The sequence below is a fragment of the Primulina eburnea genome, unplaced genomic scaffold, assembly GCF_022965805.1.
Source record: "Primulina eburnea isolate SZY01 unplaced genomic scaffold, ASM2296580v1 ctg454_ERROPOS1575413, whole genome shotgun sequence".
Classification (NCBI taxonomy): Eukaryota; Viridiplantae; Streptophyta; class Magnoliopsida; order Lamiales; family Gesneriaceae; genus Primulina; species Primulina eburnea.
This window is the reverse complement of record NW_027331265.1, coordinates 72788-87774: the sequence shown is the minus strand read 5'-3', so window position 1 is coordinate 87774 and position 14987 is coordinate 72788. Positions and strand designations below refer to the sequence as shown.

The following is a 14987-nucleotide window of genomic DNA, read 5'->3' as shown; positions in this document are numbered from 1 at the left end:
AAACACTCATGACTATAGTATGTCTCAAATATTTCAGTGAGAAATATATTTAACACAAGAATTAATCGTGTGACGACGAATAATATCAACCTACGTCACCACAATTTTACCAACTCGCATATGTCCCGAGACTTAAACCAGTATTATATGTAAGTAACATGGTTTATAAGAATAGCTAATTTATATAATTAGGATTTTTCAATAGAAAAAAACGAAACAGTCAAAAACTATGTAATGATTATTAAAAAAAATTATTATATTTTGTTGCTTTACATTACATTTGGCTCGAGTTTTACAAACTATTAGATCTGTACATCATTTTGAGATAAAGCTTTATATTTCATAATTAAATTATGATATATATATATATATATATATAAATTAATGGGCCATGCACAGATGTAATGGGAGTAAGACATTGATTCGCATTTATTGTTGTTTTTTGTCATGTCTGCGTCACTCATTCGTCCAGATCTTCATTTACTTTTGAAACTTATCTCATTTCCCAAAAGAAACTTGAATTCACACGAGATATTCTAATCAATTTTGTGAGACGATTATTTTATTTGAGTCAATGATAAAAAAAAAAATTTAATTTTTATGTCAAAAACATTATTTTTATTACGAATGTGAATATAATTGATCCGTTATGCTATAGAAACTAGGAAATTTAGGGAATATTTGAGTGTGTGATCACTCCAAAGCACCAGTAGTGTGGATTAAAGCTCAAAAATATAATTACTAACATATTATAACAATGTTGGGGCATAGAATATTGAATGGGTCTCATGTGAGACCGTCTCACGGATCCTAATCTGTGAGACAGATCAATCCTACCGATATTCACAAAAAAAAGTAATACTCTTAGAATAAAAAGTAATACTCTTAGCATAAAAAGAAATACTTTTTCATGGATGACCCAAATAAGATACCTGTATCACAAATACGACCCGTGAAACCGTCTCACACAAGTTTTTGTCTAGAATATTTATCTTGGTATTTTAATTGATTATTAGAATTATTAATTTTAATATGATATCTAAATTTTTAAAACAAAAATCACTTGATGCTAAAAACTAAATAGATAAAACCTAATTTATGCACATATAACATGTTTTGCAAGATCTATATAATATGTATTAACAGTTTGGTCTATTATCTCTATTATATTCAGTAAAAAAATGACAATTTTTTATGGGTTTGATTAGATCAGAGTCTCACGAAGTTAACATATGAGATAATCTGAAAAAAGTTTCTATCATTATTTAGCTAGGAGAGATATAATGATCTAAAAACTAAAAAAATAAATGGAATATAGGGATAAATTTAAAATAAAGATAAAGATAAAATTAAAAGATTTTATTTTTATAAAAAGCTATTTTAAAAAAATTTCTATAGATAAAGTTAACTGATGATGATATAATTATAATTTTACAAATAAAATTTCATCAAATTAAATTAAAAGTTAGTTAGTATATAGACCTAATTTTAATTATATATTAACATATTCATAAATATCTAACATCAATTAGAGCATATTCAACGTTGTAAAGAAGTTAGTGAGATGAAATGTTGATGTCAGCGTTTTAACTTCATAATTTAAACTTAGGTTTATTTATAGACACACACTTGAATTTTAAAAATATGTCCATTGATAATTTTTTTAAGATTTTTTTTTTCATTTTTTTAAATATTTAAAACAATTAGGTTAATCTAGTCGTTCACGATTTAAAAAAAAAAATAAAAAATAATTGGTGAGCTTCACGGCATGCTGATAAATCCGTGTGCCGTTTCCTCTCCCTTTTGAGGGGTAACGAAAATACATTTCCTCTAGTGTCTAACTCTCCCCTTAGGCATATCTGTCACACATAATTTGTCTAGATCACTTTATCTGGTTATTCTGATTTGCATGCTACTACATTAACATGAGCTTTATACATTGCACACCGAAGAGTGACAGGCGAAAGTTATCGTCATAACATATATATCGACAATGATGCATGTGCTTGTGGTTAATATATACATCGTCGTAATATATATATATATATATATATATATATATAACAATGATGCATGTGCTTTGAACACACATATCTCTAAAAACATATATTGACAATGATATATGTGATCAAGATTTGAAAACATAATAACATGTATGATCAATATTTGAAAACGTGAGAATTAAATAGATATTTTTTATTGAAGGTTTTTTTAATAGTAATTTAAAGATATTACAAGAACAATATACGCAATTAGTTTTATATCAAAACCTACACTCTCATACTTCCATAATTTTTATTTATTTTTTTGAGGAGAATACTTCCATAATTATGCTTGTACACAAGTGTTTTGACGTGCCAAGTTTTTTTCTTGAGTACTATTAATTAAATATACACAAAAAATATACATAAAAAAATTTAGAAGGTCGTGATATAGATATTTTATTCTATCCAATCTGATTAAAAAAAATTATTTTTAATCAAAAATATTATTTTTTATTATAAATATAAATCAGATCGACTTAATTTATAGTTATAATATCTATAGAGATTATATCATAGCAAGAGTAGGTTTTTGAGATTCTATCTCAACTATAAATATATATGTATATATACATCTACTCTCCTCCCTTGTAATCCCTTTCTCCCCCCTCCAATTTTCATAATTCAAACAACAAATTTTCATAGCCCAAATCTGTCATAGAACACAGGCAGCCTGCACCGACCCAAAAATGGCCGACAAAGATTTCGACCAACACTCCATGGACATAGAACAAGCCCCTCAATCCCTCCAGCCATCCAAGTTTCTCGACGACGATGGCCGACCCAAAAGAACTGGTACATATAACATATACATACATATATATGAACGAGTGTGTGTGTGTGTTTTGTTTTTTTTTGTTTTTTAGAACTTTTGATTGAGAATTGGTGATTGATTTGGGGGTGTAACTTATTATTCGAACTGAAGGAACGTTGGTGACGGCGAGCGCCCACATAGTGACGGCGGTGATAGGCTCCGGCGTCCTATCTCTGGCGTGGGGAATTGCGCAGCTGGGGTGGGTGGCGGGCCCGGCGGTGCTGATGGCATTCTCGCTCATCACTTACTTCAATTCGACTCTGCTCGCCGACAGCTACCGGACGCCGGGACCCATGCACGGCGTTAGGAATTACACGTACATGGATGTTGTTCGCGCTCATTTAGGTACTTTATTTTATTAATAATATATTCATATTTGTTTATTTAAGTTTTACGATAATTAAGTCGAACAAATAAAAATATTATCAAAATTTTTAATTATTATCTCATCTTTTGTCTAAACATTATTTAACAGAGTATATCTCTTGTGAGACGAATCACGAATTTTTATCTATGAGATAATCATTGATGACTCAAATAAGATATATGTCTAACAAAATACGACCCGTGAGACCGTCTCATACAAGTTTTTGACTATTTAATATAATATTTATATACAACATGGCTGTTTATTTGTCTAAATCTTGTGTTAGATTCGTCAAGATGTATAGATTTGTTCGTATGAAAAATAAATTTTTTTGGTGGTGAGATAATAATTTCTGGAAAACTTGTATATAATATTTTTTAGAGATTTTATTTATTTATCTAGATATGATATGATAATCCACCTATGGGTTAATGTGGGTAAAGTCGATCCTGGGTGTGGGGGCACTGCCCCCACACCCAATCAAGGGTCAAGATTCGATCATGGGGGGTGAAATTATTTTAAAAAAATAAAATAAAATGGGCCAGAAATTTTCTGGCCCTTGGATCTGCCCGTGCAGGCACTGCCTGCACGGGCAGCATCGAATTTTCCGTTAATGTGGTAGAGCCTAAAATACGTTAGGTGGATAAATCATATTAGATAAATCATGTGTGTTATATTTATCCAAAAAAATATTGTTAAAAATCTTGATTATTGATAAAAACGTTCACGTACTCCACAAATTCGGCGGGAACCGGTGGTTGGGATCGTATTTATTGATTGTTTGTGTATTTTTTGGGGGTTGGATTCCCTGTGAATCTTGTAACATCCCCAGCAGAAATTGATGATGATGTTCAGTGTTCAAGTCAAGATTTTCCCTTGGGGATTCCGGAAGAATCTTTAATTCACGTTTTATTAGCGTCTTTAAGTATACAAACTTATTTTCATAATAATAATTTAAATTTTAAAGTGAATGTGAAAATAATAATTATTTGTATTCTAACTGTCACACGTTCCTAAAAATTTTCTTAAATTTGATTTCTTTTCTTAATATTTTTTTTAAAAAATTATTATACCCGATGCAATAGTTGTTCCTACTGATTAAAACACTTGTGTTGTTGTACGGTTTAAAATATTAGAGTTATACCGCAACAAAATAGCAAGGTCATGAGTTAGATTCTCTTTAATTCTAAGAACTACAATTATTGAAAGAGACATTGTTGGGTGAAATTATTATCTTGACTGGATAGAGCTATCGAAACTTAACATTTAAGTTGATGTACATTTTAAAATACTTAGTTACAATGTTGTCTACCGCTGTTACTTTTAGTAAAACGACGGACGTTACATCCTAGCTACAAATTATTGTTTTAATGAAAAACCAAACATATCGTTAGTGATGCGAAAGTTGAATAAAATTGCTAATTTTTTTATAATTGATATCATAAAACATGCATCACTAAAGCATTGGATTTGGTAAAAAAAAAAAAAATCATTTTTAATGCTTATAGATTTTAAAATATTATATTATCAAGTTTAGATTTTATGCTACAGTGATGAATTAATGCTTATTGAGTTGTTTTTTTTTTTTTTAAAAAAAATAATAATAATAAAATAATTTTCAGGCGGTATGAAAGTTAAGCTGTGTGGGCTGGCTCAGTACGGCAATCTTGTTGGGGTCACCATTGGATACACGATCACTGCATCAATTAGTATGGTGTAAGCAATTTTCTTGTTCTGATAATATACACATGAAGAAGAATTGAGTCATTTTATTATTCATACAAATTTTTGTGAACTTTTCCTAGTATATATAATTTTTTTTTAGAAGAATTGAGTCATTTTATTATTCATACAAATTTTTGTGAACTTTTCCTAGTATATATAATTTTTTTTTAAAAAAATTATAGGGCGGTGAAGAGGTCGAATTGTTTCCATAGACACGGGCACGATCACGTAGCGTGCTCGATTTCGAACTACCCATTCATGATCATATTTGCAGCAATTCAAGTAGTTCTTAGCCAGATACCAAATTTCCACAAGCTATGGTGGCTTTCAATCGTGGCAGCCGTAATGTCATTTGCTTACTCCACCATTGGAGTTGGCCTCTCAATTGCTAAAGTTGCAGGTAAAAGTTACACTTTGTATAGAAATAACATTTGACCAGACCCAGCATGTCGATATCTGGTTCGTATGATAATTGAAATATGATGCTTGGATTGCATTTTAGTTTTAGCTATATCATGACTATTTATGTATGTATGTTGATTTGTTTGAAGTTTTAGTTTCTTGAGTAGTCATGAGTCTGGTCGTAGTCCATAAAATTGGATCTTTTTTTGTTTTTCGACCATTTCTGCCGGAGTGTTTATGTAGTGATCGACGACGGTTGTATATAAGCAATATTCGATGTCATGTCAATAATTTCTGGATGAAAAATAACTAATACATACATATATATATATATATAGGTGGTGCACATGTGAGGACTAGTCTAACGGGGACAAGCGTAGGAGTGGACGTATCTGCTGCAGAAAAGGTTTGGAAAAGCTTTCAAGCCATTGGAGACATTGCATTTGCTTATACTTATTCTTCTGTCCTTGTTGAAATCCAGGCAAGAACCCCGTATTTAACTATATTCAAAATATTACGATATAATTAGGATTTTACTAATTCATATTATTACGTGGTAATTATTCTAACTCGTGAAAAAGTATTATCTGTATGTAAAAAGTGTTATTTTTAGAATATGAATCAAGATATATTTGGTTTAATTGATTAAATTTGAGGCCAGAACCGAACAAACTTACAAGCATTGCCAAAATATTTTTTTCAGTATTCTGACATTATTTTTTTTAAAAAAATCAAAATATGGATTGTCATGCTAACTTTTAATGTTAATTTTCAGGACACATTAAAATCAGATCCCCCAGAGAACAAGGTAATGAAGAAGGCTTCATTTGTGGGAGTATCGACCACAACCCTGTTCTACATGTTGTGCAGCTGCGTCGGTTACGCCGCCTTCGGAAACAATGCACCTGGCAATTTCCTCACCGGTTTCGGGTTTTATGAACCTTTTTGGTTGATAGATTTTGCCAATATTTGCATTGCCATTCACCTCTTAGGAGCTTATCAGGTAAAATTCCAGAAAAAATTCAGACACGGTACATATTTTATTGCTTTTTTTTAAAAAAAAAAACAAGACATGACTATATATAAAACATTTCATGTCGAAATGAAATTCTTGACAGTTAGGTTAAATCTTGAAACAGGTCTTTGCGCAACCAATATTCGGGTTCGTGGAGAAACTGTGCAGTGAGAAATGGCCGGAAAACAAGTTCATCACTACAGAATATGCGATATACATCCCATTATTCGGGCCATACAACATCAACTTCTTTCGTCTGGTGTGGCGCACGGTGTACGTCATAGTTACCGCCGTGGTTGCCATGATATTCCCATTTTTCAACGATTTCTTGGGCTTGATCGGGGCCGTGTCCTTCTATCCGTTGAGCGTATACTTTCCGATAGAAATCTACATATCACGAGCCAAGATACCGAAATATTCCTTCAAGTGGATATGCCTAAAGATACTGAGTTGTGCTTGCTTGTTGGTGGCTCTGGTCGGAGCTGCTGGATCCATACAAGGGCTTGCGCAAGATGTCAAGGCATACAAGCCTTTCTAAACTCAGTCACGAGTCTTTTGTACTAATATATTTTATAATAGTTAGACTTGGATTTCATGCATGGATCCCATAATACGTTGGGTACATATTTTTTGTATAACCTAAAAACATCAAGTTCTGCCATATCGAGATGCAAATTTCATGAAGCTCGATAAATAACATAATCAAGATTCATATGGTTCCGTGAGGAGATACTTTCAAGTTGAAAATCCATGTATTTTACGTATCAATTCTATCTAAACTCGTTCCCTCGATCATCATTCGTTCATACACGTGAGATCAATACTTGACTCATATGATTTTTTTAAACAGCCGTCATGAGATCCACGGCCTGGCGGTAGCTCGGGTGACTTTTTTTTCTCCGATATTTTTTATACATAAAATTTTGCCTTAATTTCCAGTTTAGCAAGGGTATAAACGAAAACCTAGCTCCGCCACTTATGAGATCCACTAAGACGGGTAACTAAACACGTATAAGATCATCATTTATCGAAACACCGTGGGATCCATATATATTTTTTTGAACAATGACGGTCATGAGATCTACAAGGACCGGTAGATTGAACTAAACACTTATACTTTGTGTCAAGTGTGTGAATGTCGAGTTACAGAATTTTAAATTTTGAAATACGTCCCTAAATTGTCAATATAAAACGAACGGACGGACAAAACAAAAAAGTCCCGACACTCCAGACTAAAACAAATTCCACAAATAGTTCATCCACATAAAAAAAGACAGATGATCTATCCACTTGCAAAGACTAGGATTGTTTGCATTAGTTTTCAGTTCGGTTGTACGTCAATACCAAACGAAAAGTCTAGGAATCATGTCCATGTGACCGGTGAACAATTTTAAGTAAAGCCTCCAAATTTTTGACAAGAAAGATGCAGGAAAGGCTTGCAAAAAACAAACTTTGTGATAAGAGCATTTTTTGCAGTAAGAGCCGAAACACCATGTTTTCACTGTTCAAGATCCTTCAGTCTCACTCGTTACAAAAGCTTGAATGAGACTCTGTGCAGCGTTTGTCTGCTCGGGCGTCCCAGATATTCTAATCATGGTTTCCGTTGCCCCAGGCATTGAATCAGAGATGGTTATTTTAGCTTCGGATATCTGGAAGGACAATAAACTAGGTTAATGTGAACGAAGTGAACCTGATATTTATAAAAAAAAATATACTAAAAACAATCATGCTGAAAGAAGCAAACAACTTTAACCCAAACATTTATTTGATTATTTACTTTTTCTTCCTGATCACTGCAATTACTATGACTATGTTTAGAGAGGACCCTAATTTCTAAAGAGTTTCGAGAACAACCCTCCCGGGGCCTTGTTCACAAATAGCACACAACAGAACTTGGGAGGAATCCAAAAGATGCATGTAATCTAAAGGAGCTTAAGGAGTTCGGGTCCAGCATCGAGTGAGGATATGTACCTGCGCCTACTGTGAGTATGTAACTGACAGCAAGACAGATAAAAGTCAAAGAAGCTGCCTTCTTGAAGAAACTTCATGAAGACAAACACTGAATATTTAAGAAACATATTCAGTTAATGAGACAGTGAACAATTTAAACCAAAGATGGAGGGGGGAGAGAAAAATTTTAGGGCGAATAACATCAGCAAGAAAAGCCCAATGAGGCTACTATCAATAGAAAAAAGCTATGTGTCTCTTCCATGAATTAAAACCGTCAAAAAATTAAATGATCAGAAGAAAAGTCTTAACTTGTGGAGCAAATGCCTTGAAGAAAAGTCTTAACTTGTGGAGCAAATATATATAAAAATAACGTGGGAAACACAGGCAGTATTAACGCGCATACCTCAAGAATTTGTCTCAGACATCCACCATCCTCTCCATAGATTGCAGGAACAACAAAGCGAGGCACAACTACTTCCATACTCGTACTTGTGATAATAGCTGGTTGATGTCCTCTACATTAGTGAATAAAAAATCTAAATTAAAACCCACAAGAACTTAGGCAAGTAACTTATTTGTGACAATATAGAAGGACAAACCCTGGAAATCCACCAAGTCTTCTCGGAGGGGCTCCTGGATACTCTGGGAATCCCATAGAACCAGGTCCCTGCACAACAGGAAAGCAAGAACGTGAACAAGTTCCGTGGAACATCATTGCAAATGAATAACCGTACTCCAAGGCACAAAAAATTTAAGTTTCCGTTCAATAACTTAAATGCAAATTGAATAAAGTTTTATCTTGCAAGTTTGAAACAAAGATATGACTTACCCACGGTCTGGGAAAATCATGTGCAAAAGGTGGGTGATCATCAAGCGAATCAAAACTACCATGTGGAGGCCGACCACCGGGACCATCAAAATTGTTAAATGGTGGACCTCTAGCAGAAAACGACCCAGGAGGTGAAAACTCCCTCCTTACCATGTACGATGGAAACGGAGGCACTCGGTCCATAAACGGAGGATTAGGAGGGTGATTCAGTGGTGGAAATGCATCTCGAAAAAAATGATTTCTCAACCTTGTTGTTATTTGCAATAGAGCTTCTTGAACTACTTCAAGGTCCCCATTTACCTATACAACAATTAATGCAAGGAAAACACCTGAAAAAATCCTTTTCTTCATGGTATTATAACACAGATGTAAGATACTAGCATATTGTACCACATCCACATCACGATATAACAAGAACATGATATGCAACTCTCAAGAAATGGCAGCTCAAATCTCAACATCATGCATGCAGTTATACCTGAACTACTTCTTCATTTTCTGAAGCACAGTCCGGGATCTGGTCTTTACCCAATATACGAATATAAGCTCCAGTTGACTTCCTCATCTCAGAAATAACAGAGCCACCCTTTCCAAGGAGGCAACCAATTTGATTAGAGGCGACAAGGAGTTTGGCTATCATAACTTTCTCTTTGTTCTCGGGGGCGGCTCTAAATATTCTGGATTGTACTTGAAGTAGTGCCTCTTGGGGGGCAGATATTCCATCATTGGGGTGCTGCATTTAACAGAGCTCAAAGGTTGCAATTTATTAACGAATAGCAACTGTTAGAAGTGGCAGATAAAAAGAACACAAAAACAAAGTTTAAAAAAAAGCATACAGTTGGGCCAGATATAACTATTATGCGATCCTCTGAATCGCCCACACCATCAAGGACCTTGATCTCACAACCAGTTTCATGTTGGAGTGTCTTTACTATAGAACCCCCCTTTCCAATTATCCCGCCTACCTTCTCACTGTTACACAACAACCGGAAGCTCAGGATTTCAGGAGGAAGATTCATTCTGCCAGGAATACTGACCCCAGCATCATGAAATCCATGAGAAAATGGTGGTCCATGTCCATGAAATGGATGGTTGGAAGATGGGAATCTTTCCTGCCTAGAAAGACCAGAGGAATGCGATGACCGACCACCAACATCAGCCAAAAGAGAGTCCTCATCACGAAGAAAACTATGAAGCAATTGTTGGGATACAGATTGAAGAGCTTTCCTAACAGCATCAATGTTTCCGGATATCTGCCACAGTTTTCAAAGCAACTCAATTTATCAAATCAATGCTCAAATTCAGTGTCAAGCATTGAAAACTACTGGACATGCTGCCGAGATAATTCACTGAGAGATATCTCAAGAAAACAAAATTGCTTAGAATTACCTGGACGAGTTCATCAAAAGAAGATGCACAAGAAGGCAATTTGTCCTTTGGAAGAATTCGAATCTGAGCCCCACTTTCAGATGACATTTGTTTAATCACGGTGCCGGCTTTCCCTAACAGGCAGCCCACTTGACTGGAGAAAACAAGTAACCTAACAACAGATGAAGCCTGCTTGTTGCTTTCTTCACCTGTCTCTGGCAATCCATCAATCATTTTATCAAACACAACCAACAAAGCTTTCTGGATGGTTGAAGTTTCATTTTCCTTCTCCGATGGGGAATGGTCAACTGGAACAGACAGCTTGTCTTCATCAGTTTCCCCATGTTCATCTGGATTATCACCAGAATCAGGGATTTTTGTCTGCTCACCATCTGGATCATCACCCAATTCAGTGATTTTTGTCTCCTCGCCTTCAGCCTTAACCTGTTCGCTCACAACTTCATTATTCTTGTCCTTGTCCTTATCTGACCCAGCTATAACAACGACTCTTTCATCACATCCAGGCATAATTTCCGCAACATGGACCATTGCTCCGGTTTCCTGGCATATTTGAGCTAAAATGCTGCCACCTTTGCCAATGACAGCTCCAATTTTGGAAGCAGGGAAAAGAAATCGTATAATGTGTCTAGCAGAAGATCCTCTAGAAGGTGCATGATCAGAACCTACCGCTGCTGATTTTCGACATTTCCTTCTAACATCGACCTCTGAAAGAGACGGCTCGTGTGGTCTCTTAGAAGGTGTCATCTGAACAGACGCTCCAAAGAAATCACCCCGAGAAAACAGTAGCTACAGCAAAGAATGCCCAGAATTAAAATCATCATGAAGATTACAAACAAATTAGCAAATACGCAATATTGTTTTAGTAAACCATTTACATAGCAATGAATGTTGAACAAACTGAATATAGAGCCGAGTCATGTACATTTGTTTTATCGATAAAATCGAATATGATACCAGCATAAAATTGTCTAATAGGAGGATAAGACATTCTACCATTCATCATCATCCAAAGATTTAAATGACAACCTAACTTCCTAAATGTTACACATACAAAGTACACAGCTGATGACTTGAACTTGCATAGGTCATCATCCAATTAGAATTCAGCTAAATGGAATCCCTTCATTATCTTTGTAAAGTGGTACCAAAACGGCAACATATTACTTGATACGCTCACAATAACAGTTTCATCTCCTACGTTCATTCAAAATTACCCTTGTTTCTTCTTTCCACAGCCCCAAATAGTAGTTGGTATCACTAACTTCCCGAATATTTTGTATTTTTTCGCTCTTCCAAACATATGACGTGTCACATAGATGTGTTACATTTACAGGACAAACTAAGCGAACACAAATTCCATAAAAAATCTTCTTCCAAAAATACAATGTGAGATCTTACAATTAGCTTTCATCTGTTGTTCTTACAGGCATCATGATATAAAGTAAACTGGGAGAAAGCGAAGAAAAAACCTACCTAATCCAAGCGATCTCATTTTTTTTAAAGAAATAGAAGCTATCCTCCATCCACCCAATCATTCGCTACTTCAGTTAATGTTTCCCAAAAGGTCAAGCTCCATGGAATTCCTTCTAATGGGACACACAAGTATTTGACTTGCTAGGAACCAACTAAACATCCCACAATTGTTGCAAAGTCACAATTCGGGATCTCGTTCTTTTTACATCTAGTGTTGCACACATCCTGATATCTGTTTTCTCAACTTTTGCAGGGCGTTCTTTAGATATATAATCCTCACTTGTTTTGTTCCACATGTAGTCATGCACCACACCCAGAAAACCATCTAGCTACTAAAGCTCTCCTTAAGCTTCAATACCTCACCCTCAATTGTTTCCTTTGATCGGCCCACCATAGCCTTAGTGATTATTTAGTACAAGCTAGTGATAAGGCAAATCATCCTTAAATAGCTAATTTCATACGAACATATAAAAATGGTCGAGCCTATAACAAATAGGAACATTCCTTAATTACACCGATAAAGTGTGCAATATAAAATGGGGAATTGCTCATCTCCCATTCACTAATTAATTCATCAAACGATCTTATAATCCTGCAGATCTTAACACTATTGACTTTTATCAAAAGGTTCAACTGCATTAAGTCCCCAATTATGAGCCAGTAGCCACCACAAACTACTAATTTGACACAGAGTCGCTTATCCCAAAATTCGTCATCCCTAACAAGTGAAGCATGCCAATTCACCCTGGTAACATTGCCCACCACTTGGATGTTGTATATTTGCAAAAATGGCCCTATTTAATGTTCTACAAAGGGTACTTAATTGAATAATAATTATCCCTTCTAGAGCCAGACTTCTTAAAGCAAATGTTAGTTCCTCTCCTTCTTTCCCTTTGTAGTCCTCGTTTTAACTTTCTATCTATCCTCATACTCCTGAAATCTTTGATCGTCAATTTGCTATTTTACAAATCGAATTCCATCCTTGCCATTATAGCAAGAGATATATTCTTGAGCAATTCATAAACTTCGTTAATAAAGCAAGGTTGAATCCTGGACCAGCACGTGTAATTCATAAAATGATTGGTAAATAAGGTAAGGTCAAATCCTAGGACATCGTGTGCAAATCATAAACTGATTTGGTTGATTAGGTACGATCTAATCTTGGGACACCTAGTCTAATCCATCAAATGATTTGGGAAATAAGGTAAGGTCATACAGACACGTGATAACAAGGCTCTAAGAACTTGACACAAAGAGATGGTTAAGAAAACAATTTATGTCTATGTTTGCCAAAGACCGTAAACTAGAATAGAAAATATATCATTAAAGTGGTCAAAACCAATAAATTGAATAGTTAAATTTATATAACATAAAAGAAAAGGAAATTTCTGTCTCAAAAAGTTTAAAAGCGGCGGACACGTGTTTTTTGTCTCAAAACGGTTAAAAGGCGTGAACACGTGGAAAACAATAACAATAACACAAGCACTAGCTGCACAATTAATAAACCTGACAGTTCAAACTTTAAATGGTTAATCAGAGTTGTAACATAGAAACAAAGAGGTCAATAATAATATTTTATATGTAGCAAGCTTCACTTTCAGTGACCCACAGTTAAACCACATAAACAAAATAAAAGCCAATCATTTGAAAATTAATGTTGGCCATCACAACTTACATACGAAAATGCATAGTGTTAAATTCCAACATATCTATGTTCCCCTTCTGATGGATTCTCTCACGCTCCTCCGCAGAGTAAATGGACAGAAAAAACTCAATTTTCCATATCCTAATATAACTTCTAATGCTAATGCCTTCTCTTCATTTTCATTGATCATATCATTGCGTCCAACGGCATGTAAAGGTTCTCAGTAAAATTAAATCAACAAAAGAACGTAAAAATAAAACTTCTAGCAACTTCTTGTGACAAAACAAAACAATCTCGAGTTATTCAACTTACATCATTCACATAACATCCATCTAATTTATTAAAAAACAACAAAAGAACGTAAAAATAAAACTTCTAGCAACTTCTTGTGACAAAACAAAACAATCTCGAGTTATCAACTTACATCATTCACATAACATCCATCTAATTTATTAAAAATGTAGATCAATTAGAATGAAGAATATTCTACAAATCAAGAAGGCTCCAAGGTACTGCAGTCCAAAAATTCTAGAAGCCATAAACACAGAACCTTCTGTTTCCAGTGATTACAAAGCAATTTATGCCTATAATTTGGTATAACGTAAAAGCAAATCCAACCGAACAAATCACTCCAAACCCACGTCTCGGAAATCAAAAACCAACTATGCCAACACACTATAACACACAAAAATTACATTCTTACAATCTTTAGGTAAAAAAATTCTAACTTTAGCACATAGATACATATAAGAATCGATCATCAGCTTTTTACATAAACATGCAATGACCCACGAGCACACTGATTATGTTCACAGATCAGTGCAAAGAATGAGAAAAAGCTCAAGAATATTTGAATTGCAGGGAAAAAAATTCCCAAATGGGTTGTCGTGACTTACAGTAGTAAACTTAGCTCAAATTCCAATTTGAGTTGTCTGGTTTTTACTACAGACGTAAGACAAGAACTGCAATGTCGCAAATGAATAAAGCAAAAACCCTCTGCTCTCTCGGTGCAGCTTTTATATTAACGCATTGAGATGGGCCGGGTCGGGTATTTACATGACCACTTAGGGCCGGCCCGATTATAAGTAAATCGTTCTCAAATCTCAATAACATGCTATTATTTCCCCGAAATTATCATACAATTTTTAAAATTTGAAAAATGCTATTATGTACGAAGTAATAAGTTTAAGAATAGTTCTCTTATGAGACGGTTTCACGAATCTTTATTTGTGAGACAGGTCAACTCTATCGATATTCATAATAAAAATAATATTCTTAGCATAAAAAATAATATTTTTCATAGATAACCCAAATAAGAGATCTGTCTCACAAAATA

General features: G+C 34.5%; 1 protein-coding gene and 1 pseudogene across 2 annotated transcripts; one reads left to right on the top strand and one right to left on the bottom strand.

Moving 5' to 3' along the window:
• Nucleotides 1–2618: 2618 nt before the first annotated feature.
• On the top strand, nucleotides 2619–6948 carry LOC140821199 (amino acid permease 6-like; annotated as a pseudogene).
• A 681-nt stretch (nucleotides 6949–7629) lies between these two features.
• LOC140821200 (RNA-binding KH domain-containing protein RCF3-like) lies at nucleotides 7630–14621 on the bottom strand. Of its 2 annotated transcripts, none has more exons than XM_073181617.1 (8): nucleotides 14548–14621; nucleotides 10534–11319; nucleotides 9981–10397; nucleotides 9623–9877; nucleotides 9145–9444; nucleotides 8915–8982; nucleotides 8719–8830; nucleotides 7630–8014 (listed from the first exon to the last, which is right to left on the bottom strand). In XM_073181617.1, exons 2-8 carry the CDS (start codon nucleotides 11275–11277, stop codon nucleotides 7871–7873), a joined length of 2040 nt encoding a protein of 679 aa, XP_073037718.1. In that variant the 5' UTR covers nucleotides 11278–11319; nucleotides 14548–14621; the 3' UTR covers nucleotides 7630–7870. The 2 variants fall into 2 exon arrangements, with proteins under 2 accessions (XP_073037718.1, XP_073037719.1); XM_073181618.1 differs by lacking the exon at nucleotides 14548–14621 and adding an exon at nucleotides 13686–13709.
• Nucleotides 14622–14987: the final 366 nt, after the last annotated feature.